This window comes from Semicossyphus pulcher, unplaced genomic scaffold (genome assembly GCF_022749685.1).
Source record: "Semicossyphus pulcher isolate SPU_LCO1_2020_fin unplaced genomic scaffold, fSemPul1.0.p SCAF_16, whole genome shotgun sequence".
Taxonomy (NCBI): domain Eukaryota; kingdom Metazoa; phylum Chordata; class Actinopteri; order Labriformes; family Labridae; genus Semicossyphus; species Semicossyphus pulcher.
In genome coordinates, this window is record NW_027211670.1 from 20,078,583 (window position 1) to 20,096,045 (window position 17,463).

The window sequence follows — 17,463 nt, forward strand, 5'->3', positions numbered from 1 at the left end:
CAAAGTGAAGGAAATGCACAATATATCCAGAGACATATAATGGAGCAGAAGCATATTGCTTAGATGGAATATAATGATAATAATAACAACAACAACAACAACAATAATAATAATTCATTTCTTCACACATTTGTTGTGCCTGTATGTTATTTCCTTACTGGTGTAACCAGGATTGCAAAGGGTTGGCTGCAGCAACATCCGTCACATACTCAAGTGTTACCCAAACACAAAACAGGGAAGTAAAGCAAGTTCAGATTGAAGGGACATAAAAGAAGACATTCACACACACCTTGCTTAAGTCCGCCTTCATGTAAAAAGAAGTCAGATACACTGACCTGACCTCTGAATGTCCCAGTAGAAGCTCTGTGTAGGAAGAAGTGAAATCCCCTCTGTCACCAGATGATTATTACAATCCTGTTTGACATTTGTGAGGAGAGAATGAACAGAAATGACAAAACCGCCCAGTCTGGGCTGTGCCTGCACATTTCTCACATATTTTCCTAGTTGAGTAGATCACCACATCTATTTGAGCGTATTTGTCTGCCCTTCTCCCAACACAGCCTCTCAACTCTCTCATGGCTGAAGTACGTCCCAAACATACCTACAGCTGATAAAAGTGTGAAATCTACAACGATAATGAAGGCAAAGTTTGTTTGGTTAAAATCACTACGGCAGATGTTTAGAAGTGTAATTTAAAAATCTAGCCATATTTCAAGTTGAAACAACCTATTTAATAACCTATTAGCTATGGTCAACAACAGCTAACGTTAGCTTTTAGTCACTTATTAAACTACCCGAAATTGCTGTTAGCTAGGAAGTGGTTGAAGGATAACATTAACATTTGATGATGTTACACAATACAGAAGCTAAATTACAAGCTAACGTAATGTTAGCTAAGAATTTACTTCCTAGCTTGCTAGCTTAAGCTGTTGTTTAAAGGTAGCTAATGGTTTTCAAAAATTATATTTTAGCTAGAAATATGTTGCAATTTCAGTTTATGAAAGATTATACATTTTGTGATCTTAAACCTTTTACTTAATGCCATCAGCATCAAAACAATATTTGTTTTGTTTGCGTTGTCACTGCCAACCATGTTAGCTAGCTGGTGTTAGCGTTTGCCTAAAGCGCCCAAAAGCTGCTAGCTGTCAACAAAATTGGTTTTAATTTTTAAATCTTAAACTTTATTCTTCAAAATATCTTTTAACTTCTGTTGAAACACATGCTTTCCCTCCAACTATTTAATTTTATCATGCCTATTTTCATCTTGCTTTGCACTTAGACCCATGTCGTTAGCTTAACAGTTCTCGACCAAAGAAACAGCTAATTAGCTTACATAGTGAGTCTGCACCATTCGTCTTGGTAACTGCTGGACTTGTATTATAATAAAAGTAGCATTAAATAAAGTATTTGGGAAAAATAAGCTGAAATAAGAACGCTGGACTGGAATAACAAAAGCATACTGACATTCTTTGATGTAAACGCTAACATTCTTGCTAACATGTTGATGTTCGCATGTTCAGAATCTTAATTTAGTGTGTTTGCATTGTAATGAGAACTAAACACAAACCTGTCTAAACCCTTTAGCTTGGAGAAGCAGAATGAATTTGTGTTTAAGGCTTTTTACTTGCAACTATAATTAGCATGTAACAAAAGAAAAGGCTTAGTTCAGCGGCTAAGGTAAACAGGTCAAAACAAATCTGCAGCAAATAACTCACACATACAGCGTTTGTTCTCAAACATGTTTTTTATTTGATAATACTGAATATTTTGTCCTTCGCCTGGACTTACACAAAGCATCAAACACATGCACAATCCTCTATTCACACAAGGTACCCATTCTCATTTCTCTACACCTCTGCAAAAAGGATTAATCTCTTCTCACTCTCACGTTACTCCAGCGCAAGAGGACCTTCTCAACTCGACACTACAGCTAAATACATCGTAGACAAAGACAGCGAGAACACACAAAAATCATGACAGGTATAATAATAACACTGAAAAAATACAAAGTAATGGAAAATGGAAAGAGTTTACTTTTAAATTATGCCTCTAATACTCCATCATATATAGATTTTTTTGTTAATGTAGCTCGAGGTGTATAAAACAGCACTGTAAACTTCGATTGAGTAACTTGCTTTCTATGACAGCAATAAAGCTTTCATTAATAACGGGAAGGAGCAGGAAAGACAAGTCAAAGCTAACATTAAGCATGTAAAGACCTAATTACTCATGAAATTAACCGTCTGCGAGAATATATCGGCAAAATCATGTAACTGCTTTTGGCATTTACAATCAACAGATAATACAAAGACACTGAAATAACATCCCACAAGCTCTTTTTGTTTCCCTTTCACACATAAAATCTGCAAAAAGATCCCTTATATCCGAACCTCTCGCGCCCTTATTTCCCCCCTTTAACTGCAGGTACTGTTTTATCTCCTATGACAAAGATAGCAAGAATAAGCCTGTGAATATGGATCACCAAAAGCACTCAAAATAGGCGAAATCTGCACCTGAGGTGGATCTGTCGGTCTGGGCAAACGATAACTGTCACATCAGAGTGTTCAGGCTCTTGTCTTTACTGGTACTCATCCTCAAAAAGTGCAAATCTAGTTCTAATGCAGTAAATAATTATCAAGTAACAACAAAAGTATATGCATAGGTACTGTACAGCTACATAGTGGGGACAACAATGGAGAAAGGATGAAGATGAGATGAGGAAGAGAGAGAAATTTATGATGGGATATTTCTGATTTGTTTTTGTGTTGTTTTTACGTCAAGAGCAGGTTTGAATTTAGAGCGCTCATCTTTACACAGCATAGACTGGTCCAGTGAGGCCTGTGACGGTCACACAAGATCACAACAAGGAAAAGATTTTCACCTGACGAAACCAGAAAAAGATCAGCCGTGCAAGATGATTCATGTGCTTTTTAAAGAAAAGAGCTAAGCATGTTGTGGGCGTCTGATGTCACCGGAGGCCAAAACAGCTCCCAGCAGAGAAAATGAGAGAGAAGCTGTAACTTAAATCGTTCGGACAGAGCGAGACAATCATTTAAAAAAAGGCAACTTGGAATTTGGCTTTGGAGTAAAATGGAGAATGAGGTAATAAAAGTAGAAACACGATGGGCAACGAATGATCGTCGGTAGATCTGGGATTGATTTGAAGAGCAGAGCGGTTAAAGAAAGAGCTTTACGGGGCAGGAAGTGCTCTGTCTCACCTAAGATTTATGTCCTCCTGACGCCAGCCTCAGGAGGAAGTGACATCATCACTCGACCAGTCTATGTCTCATGATGCTATTTTAGTTGCTTTTAACAGAAACGGTCCGAAAACAACCTCTGAGCCTCTTCTGAGTCGGTGAATGTCGAGCAATGCCGAGCTTAAAGCAGCCTCGTGTTGCTTTTTCTGACTGAAATGCTAACGGACAACAAATTCAAAGAGAGGCTAAAGATTGTTTTCAGACCAGCTGGTAATTTCAGTCACATTAGCTTTGCTTTTTTTTCTAAATATATCAAAAATCCCTTTGCCTGATGTTGTTTTAAGTTTCAATGGAATCATTTACATTTATTTTGGTCAGGCGTGCCACATGACTAAGGATCCTCTGTGTCCAGGAAGTCCTTCTTGGGCGGTGTCACGCCACGGTACCAGGAGCAGGAGCTGTCCGCCCTCTTGACGCAGGCGTAGTGGTTGGCCTGGCGTCCGTGCACCTGCTTCTCGATCATCAGGTCCGTCCACAGACACTCCTCAGGGGCCGAGATCTCACAGGGCAACATGGTGCAGCGCACAATCTGCAGAGACACACAGAACAATCTCTATAGTGCGTGCATAATCTGCTTAATCATGGATAGCCTAAAATGAACTTAAACATAAAATAGTTTAAAATGTAAAAAATAGGCATATTTGCTTTTTTGGTAGTTAAAGTTAAATTAAAGATTAATACTACTTTAATGTGTGTGCATTTTCATTCAAAGCTGGTGTTCTCTGTAATTGATAGAAGCAATAATATTTGAAATTGGCGCCATTGCTGTGGAGAAAGTTGTATAAAGTTCAAGTTCTATATTCCCACAACACCCAGCATGCATTGCACCCCTCGCTCTGAAAAGAACGGGCCAGTAAGAGACGCTGGAGTGAAATACTACAGTTTCGCTGCAGGCAATGGCTCAGAGCGGCACAGAATCCGAAATATGACGAGAATATACCGGTGGATCGTCTGAAAAAATCTTGGGGTCTGCAGTCTACATTTCAGTTTTGAACGAGACATGACATCGGAGGCGGGCGTCCTATATTGAGGAAGTGTAGTTTAGCGAGCTCCCTGGCCTCCGCCAGATGATGCGCTTCACGTAGTCTGGCGGAGGTTTTCCAGGGCCCATTGGAGAAGTGGATAGCGTCCTCCAAAGGCACAGAGCGAAAGTGCTTTTTTTTTTTTCAATAACGGCATTAGCTCCCCATGATAGCATGATAGGACTGAGGTTGAAAATCAGCGAACTGGCCCTTTAATAAGAAGCATGAAGCTGGTTAGCTTAACGTAGCCTGAAAACACAGGAGAAAAGCTAGCCTAGCTCCACCCAAAGGTTACAAAATCTGCCTACCAGCGCCTTTATCAAGGATATTATACTGTGTCTTTAACCCTTAAAAAACATCTAACAATAATTAAAGATAAAAAAGACCAAAATAAATCCTTTGATATAAGAAACTAAAACTAAAAAACAATTGGCTTTTTGTTCACGAAGACTCGCTTCATCAAAGTCCATTCACTCTTTGCTCTGATGTTTGTTGTTGCAGCTGTTGTTGTGGCTCATGTCTCGTCTCGTTTGCTCTGTTATGTCTGGTTTTGTGCTGCAGACGGAGAAAAAACTGTCGGAGATAAACGGCACACGCAGAGACAGTCTCTCATTTCATTACCTTGCATTCACAGCCCATCTCGTAGCGCTGGGTGAGACCCTTCTTCTGGGTGTTGCTCAAGGAGTCCCAGGGCATAATGTAATCACACAGCGTCACATGCATGCTCCCGCTGGTGTCTGCCTTGCCTGTAAGAGAACGAGACAAAGATAAAAGCGTCCCGATGAAAGACGTAACAAGATTGCACATGTAGGAAAACACCAACACTGAGCTCCTGAAATGTTTTCAGTAATCAAAAGGTCACAAACTATGAGCGTCAAATAACTGATAAATCAAAAGATTAAATCTGTGGGCGTCAACACACACCACCTGTCCTCGTGAAACCTGGAAGTTATGTTTAATGCTTGAGTGGCACCAGTCAAAACAAGAACACATTTCAAGTTGAGTTTACAGATCTGTTGAGGCCGTGTCCTCTTCAATTCACCCCTGCAACTCCCGACATGTTGAAGTCTTTACAGCATGTCCTCGCAGACGGGACTGACTCACGTTTCACTGTTAACCCTTCGAACTGCAGAAAGGATGAATCATTATAAAAGTCGCCCTGGTCAGCAGAAAGTTAACTGTCTTTCCCACTGCTTGAGTCCTACATCTTGACAAAAAAAAAGAGTCTGCGAGAGAGAAAATGCTGGCTTCAGCAGTTCCTTCTCTTACAACTCTGTAATTAGGGCGAGTGTTTGCGGGTGCATCTCTGTCTGCGATGGGGAAACCAGAGCATGCATGACATCATGTTCCTCTGTGTCTCCTCTACTCGCTGCACTGTATTTCACTCTGCTGCTGACTGCCTTTGATGCTTTCAATCACAATACCAGCCAGATTTAGCATAAAAACATGTCGGAATAGTTAGACCAGTTTAGGAAATGAGTTTATTCACTAAGGTTAGCTTCGCTTAGCATTAGGTTAGCTTAGCTTAGCATAAGGACTGGAAACACAGGGAAACTTGAAAGCTAGCCTGGCTCTGTTCCAACTTAACTCTTGAGCTCTTTAATTAACGTGTTTTTTAATCTGAAATAAATTAAAGTATGAAAATAAATATTAAATATTTTCAATATTTAAAGGGTTATGTGCTGGATTATTTCCTGGCAAGTGTAAGCAAGTAGTTGGGGCAAAAATTTTACACTTTGATTTTGTAGAGATAAAACAAATGCAGGATGAAGTGTTCATTTGTGTGCCTTAGAGGAGCTGGTAAGTAGATTTTGTTGCTTTTGGACAGAGCTAAGCTAGCTGTTTCCCGTTTCAAGCCAGGGCTAAGCTACCTGCAGTGTAGTTTCATTTAACGAATGAAAATAAAAGTCAATCTTCTCATTTTTTCTCTTAAAAAGGTATAATCTCGAAGATTTTAATTTAAATAAATGTCTGGTAAGTCGCTATCGCCAAATGAGGTAACACAATGGTGACTGAGCCTATGTCCCACTGATGAAAGCCTTTGCATTTGCAGTATTACAGACTGGGTGTCTGTGGCGACTTGCGCAGAAAAAATCCCAAGCGGCGCCCAGTTAGTGACACGTTTTCCATCAGCCAGCAGTGGTTGGGCTGCCAGAGAGGGTAGGCGGAGCTAAGCGGCTGCTTTTCCGCTCTCTGCAAGTGTTGCGAGTAAACAGTAATCTACTATGGCTGAACAAAAAAGGAAAAGATGGATGACTACAGATACAACTTCAAAAATAAGTGAAAATCCAAAGAAAAAGAAACAAACTCGACGCTCAGATGAAGCAAACAGTCTGAAAAGGAAAGCGACCGTCAGCGAGGAAAATCAAGAGTCACAACCGGAGCCAACCGTGGACGTCACACATGCAACACTGTCTGGATATCTGGGAAGTGTGCTCCCGCAATTACCGTTTATCACCATAGGTGCCGCCAAAGATAACGAAACTCAGATCTTCGAGATTATAACTTTAAAAAAAGTGAAACGTTTTGCTTTGAATTTGTCAGTTGTGTGTCGTGGAAACACGCTGCGAACACAACACTGATATATTAATGTCATCATGTTAGAAAAAGTTGCTCAATTTAGAAAATAAGGAACATTATCATTCATTTAGTGTTTTAGTCGTAGCATTGTGAAGCTTAAAGTTTACTAGTAAAAATATTGTCTCATACAAGTAATCAGAGTGTAGAAGGAAGGCGATGCAGATATAAATATGCAGCCTTGTTGTTAAAGTTTTCATCTTTGAAAGTAAATTTGAGTACAAGGTCACGAGTCATCCAACGAACTAGAAAAATGCTCCCTTCAGGCTGTTATACTGCAAACTGAACATATTTATCTCCTCATGGTCATTGGACCTCGAGCAGGGACAACACAATAAACAGTGTGGAAATTTACAACGCTTTGGATCATAAGCTGTGCCTGGACAGGCAAGGTGACTCCGTGTCAGCAGCATATCATTACCCATAATAACACAAACAGTAAACCTCCAACACACAAAATGGGCCGTTAGCCTCTGTCCAATGTTTGTCTGCCCGGGCGTTTGCACCTCAAGGTCGATATCAGACTGTCAGTGAACTCTGATGCTTCCTTATCTGTCCGTGTCTCCGTTCACTTTCTGTTAGTGTGCTTATACTTAGCCACCAATGACCTGCCACGCACACGTTTAACATAAAATCTCATTAGTAAAACACACCTGAGATCAAGTACTCCTTCTTGCCATTGGCATCCAGGGTGACGCCACAGACAGCGGACACAGGAGCAGTGAACACAGACTCAATGTCCTGGTTAGGCCCCTTGAACATCTGGAACAAAACCACAGAAGAGGGGGTCAAAGGTCATATTAAAAGGAGTCAGAGTCCCGTCAGTTTTTGCACCATCAGGGGGATTTTCCAGCAAGGTAAGGGTTCAGATTTGATACATATATTCTTACCTTGATCTGTTTGACCTCATACTGGATTCTCTTGATGGGGTTCCCGTAGATATCATTCCCAGAATCCACCTCACTCTCTCCCACCACCTTCGCTCGAATCACTGTTAGAGAAAAAAGAGAAACATGGTGTCAGATCACATGTCGATACATGATCCCAAAGACAAGACAAAACCATTTCCAATAAAGCAAGCAGAAAGAATGCAGTTGTATGAAACTCAATATGTAAACAAGATATTCTTTGGAGAACAATTATTGTGGACCGAGAACTTATATTAGATCCTTGAAGATAAATTAGCATTGTAGCATAATTCAGCCGATAAATAACAAGAAACTAAAGCATAGAAATGCCAAAGATAGGTTTTGAAACAATGTCACCTTTCAACTTTTTGTCAAAGAGTTGCCATTTCTGAAAACATACTTAAAACATCCATATACCTGTTATCTACATTTGCCTAAACACAACAACTACAAACATATAAATCTGAATCGATTTGAATCAAAACCACAGCCATTTTTCCAAAACAAATTACATCATAATATTCATAAGTATGGTTTTCTGGTGAGATTCTGTTAACACAATATGGCAGATCTTTGTGCTGCCAGCAGTTGGTTACATTTGAACATTCTGTTGCTACAGCAACCACTACTGGCAGAGTTCCCTAGCAGCGTTGTTACCGCCGCCAACTGTGACTCAGCAAATATCAACAGACATCTTTTGTCCTCTTGTCCCCAAACTGCCCTTGTTGGAGAACAAGAATTTAGAGAACTTATGAAAGTTTAGCTTTTTCATTATCAGCTAACAGTTAACTAAGCTAGCTACACCAGCTGTGGGGGCTAACGTGTGCTAATGTTCTAAGTTGAATACTGCTGATATGCAAGATAAATGTTGTGTACTTGACTCTTTTGAACTGTACTATTGCAGCCTGTGTATGTGTTAACTTGACTAATGACTGTTGTACTTCCAAGGAGAACCTAATGAGGACTCACTGATGATTCTTTGCTTTCACTAAGCATGTAGCTTTACTGCCACAAATTGCATACTTTCATAGTACATTTTTCTTGCGACTGTCCTAACTGATGTTTATAATATACAGTATTTGGTCTAATTCTTGTTCATGTAATCTCATTGATTTAGAATTTGAAATCATTGAGTGTGTTGTCATATTTTTCACAACTGCTACCGCTAAGACTTGCTCATAGCTCTCTTCCACCTGTACTGGAAATGTGTTAAACTCCCATATGTTAAAATCTGTCAAAATTAATTGTTATCAATATTAAGAAACATGTTCCATTTTGAAAAATAACTTGAGACAATACATTTAAATATATATATAATAATTGATTAATGTAGTAAGTGAAGAAAGGTAGTCTGGTCTTTTTTCCCCCCAACCAACACCTCTAAACCCAGAGATATTCAGTAAAGCAGCAAACATTGAAGAAACTGGCACCACAGAATATGCAGCCTTTTACTTGGTAAGTGACTCAAACTGTTACTTGATTATCAAATAGTTTGCATTCAATTTATCCTATGTTATTAGTTAAATACTTACATTAATGCTTTCGCAGGGTACATAGCACACATAGGACAACAAAGTTAGCTAGCAGGAGTAGCTAACCCAATTCTGCATTACTATGGGGTCCAAACTGAACAAGGGCCAAAGATACAAACTGACAGCAGCACGAAACTTCCTGCTTACAAACATGACCAGGAAACCGCCAAAGGTCCAGTATTAAGAAATAAGGTTACTAATTTAAAGCTACAGAGAAAGGTTTGGCCAGAGGCATGTTTCTCACCGTGTGTGTGTGTGTGTGTGTGTGTGTGTGTGTTTTAATGGCCTGACTGGCTACATCAAGCTTCTGCTATGCTTAGGGCATTTATTCAGAATGGAAAATATGAGCAATAGAGAAAAAAAAAACATAAAATAAGCAGGAACAGAGGACACGTAGATAAACACACAGTTGACTGCTGTTGCTCTTACACCCTTGGGTTCAGTTTATGGCTCAGAGCAGACACAAATATGGGGTTCACGGCTCCCTGAGTTAATAGCGTCTCTCTCATTCTTCTGCTCCTTTCCTCGCCAGGTCCTTTTCCCCTTTTTATTTCCCCCTCTGGTCCGACATGCATGCTTTTCCGCACAGGTCATTAAGACATCATGTGCTCCAAATAACAATTATTTTCATTGTAGATTAATCATGTAGTCTGCTGAATGTCAGAAGAGTGAAATAATAAGTTGTCCCAGAGCCGAAGGTGAGGTCTTTAAATGGCTTGTTTTGCTAGCTAAAAAAAGAAAACCTCATGATGTAATGATAATGGAGCTCGCAACATTTTATGTATTTGTAATTGATAGATTATTTCATTAGTTAATTGACTATCAAAACAATTGTATATTCCTCTGAACAGGGAAACGTCCTGCTGGGGTTCAGTAGCATTAAAGGTGGAGTATCATGCTAATGTCAAGCTTCACATTTCACTCTGTGATACCTGTGGAGTAGCTTAGCATCATGTACAGTTAAAAAAAATCATAATTTTTCTCACACTGGTGCTCTGTGCAGGCCCTCATACAGCCTCTGCCTGAAACGACTCAGTCAGCTCTGTCCCTTTAAGAAACCCCACCCCTACAAGCTTTCTTCTGATTGGCCTGCTGAGGCTGCACTTTGTGACGTCACAAAAAACTGTGTGAAACCTGGCGTTCACAGCAGCCTGCAGACTGAGCTGAGAAGCCTGGGGATTACTCCAACATACTTTTACCTACAGATTTGAATCTTCACCCACGTTTAGTCTGAACATCCAACATTGTAACATTATATATATATGTCTTAAAATGTGAAACAGCAGAATACGCCCTCTTTAACATCCCAACAAATGCCTTCCTGTGACCAATAAGTTAGCAGATAACTAAAAACGTCTTGACATAAACTGTGAGAGGAAGTGCTTCTGCTCTTTTTTACCCCTCCAACAATCTAACAATGACCACAACGTTGGCGGAGGTGGTCTTCATGGGAAGGTAAGAAGAATCGATGCTAAATCTGAAAACAGCACAGAAACTGAATTCTTCACAAAGTCTTGAGGCATTTAGAAGCTTTCTAAAATCTAAAAGCTGCTCTAATTGATCATTTGTATTGATTATGGATTAAATTACTTGGATTGTTAATTATATTAAAGCTCCTGTGAGGAGTTTTTTGATGGTTATGAAACAGACTGAAATTAATTCTGATTACTCTATATGAGCTACAAAAGCAAACCAGACCATCAGCGACAAGATTGGTTATTTCTATATAGTTATTTTTAATGCCTGAAACCACTGGCGGGGGGGTAGGTGTCAGACAAAGTGATTAACTGCACGCTGCCTTTGTTTACATTTTCCAGGGCTAAAATTTAGTGAGTGATACATGTGACTGTTAAAGAAAGCAGGGGGAGATGTTTGTTAAAAAACACCACTTAAGCATGTACAGGACAAAATCAGCAAAGAGATAAGAGGTAAGGTTTTGTCCACAGGGGGCGCCAAAATCAACACAAACCGAACGTTCCTCACAGGAGCTTTAATAAACTAAATTTGTATTGCACTTCAACGGTTAGTTATGCACAGCCAAGGTGATGTTTGTATAAGGAAGAATCACCCAGTTTAAATGAAAGACCAAATGTTGTTTAAAGTTGATCTCCCTGCCAAAAAGCGACCAAAAATATCAATCAATGCGTGCTTAAGTGGAAAAATTTGTAAATAACTGATACCGTTAAGAAAGAACTGGTTTTGAAAGACCTCTTACATACTCACAATTTCAACATATGACTTCCTGTGTGTTAAGATTCATTGCTAATAAATCAAAAGGGGTGTGATATCAGATTCAATAAGATGTTTGTTGCGTAATTGTAAACAAAGATTCATTGTGAGCCCTTCACTTGCCCATTGAGCCTGTGACACAATATCTTTTGTTGGGGGAAAAATGCTAATGCGTTCCCAAAAATTAGGCTACGTCACAGGAAAAAACATCATGAATGCCACAAAACCCACTCATTTTGTAACAGTCTTCCTCCTTGGTCTGAGCCTGCACTCTTTTGCAAGTTCAAATGACTTTGCCTGCCAATAACGACAGTTAAAATTGCCCATTCATGTTTATTCGTTTTTTTCTTTTCTTAGCTGACCCATGCACAACAAATCTGGTGCTTTTTTGACCTTTGACCTTCTTGTGTAAGTGACATAAGCAGTTACAGAAAAGGATCAAAAATGGAGCTGTCAATCAGAACAGATAAATCGCCTTATAATGCAAGAGATTACACCAGGGCTTCTTAGAAACAAATCTTAGTTTGTCACACGCTAACTTCTGCATTTTAGTTCCCCTCTGATGCTTATGCAAATATACAGAGGCAGCCAGAATACACACATAAACACACGCGCGCACACACACACACGGAGCAGTATACCTGGCTGGCAGTCTCTCCTGCATTCCTCACAGTTTTTCCGCTCTCATTTCCTGACCTCATTCTGAGCTACAAACTAATGAGCAAAGAATCAGCAGCAGGACACAATACTGAGGGGAAATTACTCGGTTATTTACAATAGATTGTTATTACGAAAGCTTCACTTTGCTTGTTGCAGACATGTTTACTTCTCTGTTTCCCCCCTGCAATAAAGCCAGAGCGGATCATCCTGTGCAGTCTAAACAGCGGGCTGCGGAGGCTGCAGACTACACAACGTGATGGGAAAACAGCACGACAACAGGGGGTCCGCAGGCGGCCAAGTCTCACCGCAGATTGATCGTGAAGTCACTGGATCACCAGCAGGAGCCCACCCTCCCATAAACCACCAACTGACCCACATTTCGGCTGCTCCCCCACCCTCCCGGCCAGGACGACATCTAATGACTTATACATGCGTATCAGTTGCACTACGCAATGTTTTCCATGCCCACCCCATAAGATTCTACACACACACACACCACATCCTCCGTGCCCCCCTTCAATCCACCGCATGACTATCCTTTTCTTTTTTCATGCGCCAGTGACCACCAAATCATCCCTGACTCAGGGCCTTCTGTTTAACCTGTCATTTGACCCGAGACGGACCGCCCTCAAGAACGCAATCCAGCCGGCCTCATGACCTCTGAACATCTGTATGAAGACCAGCGAGGCAAAGACGAAAGCTCTGTTCTCTTTTGTAAGTCTTTAAAGTAGTATTTGTGTTTTATTATAACAATACACATTGCTTGTTTGACCTCTAATGTGTCATACAAATGTAAAAAAAATGGCCTGCATAAACTTCAACATCCTAATGGAGATCTTCAAATTGCGTGTCTTGTCCAACAAATAATCCAAGACACAAAAGTAATCACGTGACAAAGATATAAAACAGAGAGAGGCAGCTAATAGTCACATTTGAGAAGCAGAGACCAAAGAGTGTTCGGCTTTTTTAGCTGTCAAAATGTTCATGAATTTTGATCGATCAGCATATATTTTTAGAACTATAATAAATAAAGCCGCACTAATTAATCTTTTGGCCACTTGGTGGCAGTCGACCAAAATTTCAACACATAGCTGACATATTTTCTTTTAAAGGGGGGTATTATGGTAATTTCAAGCTTCATATTCACTCTGTACAAACTCTGTGATACCTGTGGAGTAGCTTAGCATCATTTACAGTTAAAAAAACTGGTGCTCTGTGCAGGCCCTCACACAGCCTCTGCCTGAAACGACTCAGTCAGCTCTGTCCCTTTAAGAAACCCCACCCCTACGAGCCCACTTTCATCTGATTGGCCAGCTCTCTGAAGCCTGCTGACGCTGCACTTTGTGACATCACAAAGTGCAGCGTGTAGAAAACAGTGTGTGAAACCTGGCGTTCACAGCGGCCTGCAGACTGAGCTGAGAAGCCTGGGGATTACTCCAACATACTTTTACCTACAGATTTGAAACTTCACCCACATTTAGTCTGAACATCCAACATTGTAACATTATGTCTTAAAATGTGAAACAGCACAATACCCCCTCTTTAAGTTTATAAGGGTGGCCTGTTTGAATCCAACAGTAATGAAGCAGCATTGATTTGTATTTCTGGCCATTTGATGGAGTCCAATATTAACTCTACTTTCACCTCTGTTTTTGGTCTCCACCAACTCCTGAGGAAATATCTGGCATTAAGCTGCTAAATTCTTCACTTTGTTCACTGGCAAGTTGTTAAATGCGTCCGTCTGGAACAGCTGCTGGAAAAAAGCTTTTATTTACAGCGCTGACAGAATTTGGGCCAAAAATGTGGTTCAGAAAATCAAAACAATGATCTGAAAAATTCTTCCAGTTCAATAGAGTTCAGAGCAACCGCAGCTGGGTGTTACTCCCTGTGGGTTCATAACAACGAATTATCCCTTTCACATTATGATTTGAGCTTGATTTAAAATATTCATTAATGCAGCTTTAATTTGTATTTGAACGTATATGGTTATATTTGTTGTGCCTGTTCTCTCCCATAAATTAGATTATTGCTAAACTGTAAAACATTAATGCCTTCGTAACATTTTGACCGGTAAAATTTACTTCAATTGTTTTTATTCTCGTGTAGAAGCCTGAGAGTCCATCAGGCCTGTTTGAATTTCCTCCACAGCTGTGCGATTTGTGACCTAGGCTTTAAGACACTGCTCTTTTTACGATGCATGTTAAGCACATTTCATGAACAAAACATAAATGGAGACATGTACACTAATCGTGTGCATGTGTTGTTGCATGTCCACTCCTGCCTGCAGACGGCGGGGTGACTCTGGTCTTCCGCGGCGCCCAGCCTCAGGACAGTCTGCCTGGGCAGGGCTGCCGGGGAAGTTCCCCTTTGTGGGCAACAGATTTATATGAAAGGAGGATGTTTGTCTGGGCATGTGTACTTACTGTATGTGTGTGTGTGTGTGTGAGCGTGTGGTGGGTGCATGACACTGCTCGATCTTTTTAGCTTGTGGTTTGACCTGGAGCATCGTTGAGAATGAAAAATAGAAGGTGACACACACACACACACACACACACACACACTGGTGCTGGTCCCTGCCTGTAGATCCCATTAAATCAAAAAACAAATATCAATTGTCTAACCACAAAATTGTTGACAGTGTCACTTCGTTGTTGCCTATATGCTCATTTTAGGAAACCAGACGACCAACTTCTCCTCATTGTGATCTGGCAAAACCCAATGCTTCTTCTCTGTCTTTATCTCCCTGCAGCAGTGCTTTGGGCGTTTCAGAATCTGCCAGTTTCATCCTCAGGTCCACCCTGAAACCATGGCCGGACAATGACATCAACCATTGTTGGCTTAAGTGGTTTGCACGCTTTTAAACGTGCAGCCTCTCTTTAAAAAACATCACGAGCACACCAAACACACCCCCACCTCTCCTCTGAGACATCCTGTTTCTAAGACCTGCCAGCTCAGCGAAAGATTGAGTCACACCTGAAAATAGTCATTTTGTAATGTGAAATTACACAGATAGACACTTTGCCCACAAACACACCCGTGCATGAGGAAGTGTGTGAATAAAAAGTCAAAGGATGGAAAGAGAGATGGACGCAGGGTAGTAGTGCGGTCTTAAAGTTCTCATTCTCGAGGATACCACGCATATTTTAACTTTGACCGTGCGTTTTATTGCTTTTTCCCCTAAAACACACCCTGAACTGACAGCCAGATGTCATCTGTAGTCAATGTGTGTGCATGAGAGAGTCCACCATCCAAGGCAGCAGGCCTACAGTTGTCTATTTGAGCTGTGTAAGTGTGTGCAAGTGTGTGTCCCAGCGTTACACCGGAGAAAACTTGGGAAAACCCCAGCAACATTCCTGCAATTCTTCCCAGCACCACCCCTCACAGGAAGAAAAAGGGCAGGAATGGAAATAAAATAAAGAAAGCTGTTGGTGTGACATATTCTGTGGTTCAGATTCGACCCTGTCTTCCTCCTCCCTTAAATTTCTCTCCACATTCTCCATCCCTTGTCCTCCTCTCTGCTCTTTCCCTCCTTGTCTCCCTTTTCCTCTCTTGTGCCACGTTGCCCTGCAGAAGCCAGGCGACGCTGCTGCTTCGTCCTGGAGGATCCGAGGGTGAAGCCTGCCTGGAGAACACACACTCTGCACCAGACCTGAGACATCATGCACAGACACCTTCCTCTACATAACACTGAGCTACACAAAGATTGTGCCCTCACAGCCTGAGGTACAAGAGTGAAGTCTCCTTATTGTGGATTTTATTGCAGATATTACAATGAAATCAGACAGTATAATGCTCAGTAAAGTTCATTAAGGTCATTATTAGCAGCTCAGTGAGTGACATACGTGCACTTCTAACTCTTTATTGTTATTTTAAGTGGACTCATTATAGTTAGCATGTGTTGTGCTTATCTCCCTTCAAAGCATCCCTCTGCGACACCTTCATAAAATAGATTTGTCCCTGTGCTTCCTAAATGGCTACTTTGGCATTTCAAGGGTCTATGCACGACACCATGACATGACTGAATGTGACAATGGGATCTGCGTGAGTCTGCAATCTGAATGCAAACGCAAACTGTCTGGCCATGGCCTTGAGAAGCAACATCCTCCACCACCTCCAGGCTTTCCAGTGGTTTCCAGAAGTCTCTGAGCCCAGTGAGCATGCACCAGAGGCGGACAGAGCGGCTGCAAACCGCCGCTGTAGCTCCTGCTGGAGCCTGCTGCATCATGGGCTAAGTAAACAACAACAACAACAGACCCCGGGGCTGTACTCACCTACATCGGCGTTGCAGAACGCCTGTTGCGGATGTACCGGAGCGCAGCTGCACGCTTCCGCGAGCTCCTCCGCCCGCCACAAGACCAGCAGCGCGAGCGTGCAAAGGATGCCGTTAACGGAGAACGGCATTTTCATAAACACTGATGCGATGTTTTTTCGCCCTCTTCGTTGCTGTGTGCTACGCAGATGCGTTGCAGTCTGGATCCAGCGGCAGGCAGCAGAGTCCCCCCTCCTCTTTCTTATTTATTTTTTTAACCGACAGAGACCTGACGACGTCAACAACCCCGGGCGGCTCGCTCACTCTGCTCCGTTAGAAAGGTGAGGCTTCACTGTGCTCGGTGGCTTCCGGCGGTGTCTCGGCTGGTGTCGGCAGCTGCCTGTCTTTAGGGTGTGTTTTCGTTTTTGGGATCAAGGCGGTTTTATAAAGCTGCACGAGAGGCCCCTCCCACCGGCGGGAAAATGGCTGAACCGGCAGAGGGCGCTGCTTCCCCCGTCTGGAGCAACCGGAGCTGCAGCGGCGGTTTGAGGGCCAACAGTTTTCTGGTACTTATATTTGTTGTATATAAGCAGATTATACCATGGCATGCATGAATACTTCATTCTGATTGGCTGCAAAGTGTCCAATAATCCCGGATATTGGACCCCTACCAAGTGTTCACCGCTCTAAATGAATGTGCTGGCTGCATTGTTTAAACTTGTGTCTAAAAGACGTTATTATAGCAAAAAGACAGTCAAAGCCTCTGTTTCCAATATATTGCAACTCCTTGACTATTTTACATCACATTAAAACCATCACTGACCATTTTTATAACGTATTTGGAGACAGCTCAAGAAAGAGAAACTGAAGTGAAGGCAGACATGGAACATGACATGGCTGGATAGCTAGCTAGTCTTGCGGTTTAACATACTGTGAAAATATACAGTATTTAGTGTATGTCAACCGTACACAATGTTATTGACTTTGAATCATGCTAGCATACGTTGGCTTTCTGGCTCATATCTTAGC

The 17,463-nt window shown here is 41.5% G+C and overlaps 1 protein-coding gene across 1 annotated transcript; it reads right to left on the reverse strand.

Annotated features, from left to right (window-relative positions):
• Positions 1-1,725: 1,725 nt before the first annotated feature.
• timp2a (TIMP metallopeptidase inhibitor 2a) lies at positions 1,726-16,873 on the reverse strand. The gene is made up of 5 exons (XM_069664352.1): positions 16,457-16,873; positions 7,747-7,847; positions 7,510-7,618; positions 4,901-5,025; positions 1,726-3,786 (listed from the first exon to the last, which is right to left on the reverse strand). Exons 1-5 carry the CDS (start codon positions 16,590-16,592, stop codon positions 3,589-3,591), a joined length of 669 nt encoding a protein of 222 aa, XP_069520453.1. The 5' UTR covers positions 16,593-16,873; the 3' UTR covers positions 1,726-3,588.
• Positions 16,874-17,463: the final 590 nt, after the last annotated feature.

What these genes read in the sequence shown, in the direction of transcription:
- timp2a (XM_069664352.1), bottom strand. Translation starts at nt 16,592, where the DNA reads ATGAAAATGCCGTTCTCCGTTAACGGCATCCTTTGCACGCTCGCGCTG. An exon ending in GTTCTGCAACGCCGATGTAG is followed by an intron (nt 7,848 to 16,456) that starts GTGAGTACAGCC and finishes TTTCTCTAACAG; the next exon opens with TGATTCGAGCGAAGGTGGTG. An exon ending in GAAGGAGTACTTGATCTCAG is followed by an intron (nt 5,026 to 7,509) that starts GTGTGTTTTACT and finishes GTTCTCTTACAG; the next exon opens with GCAAGGCAGACACCAGCGGG.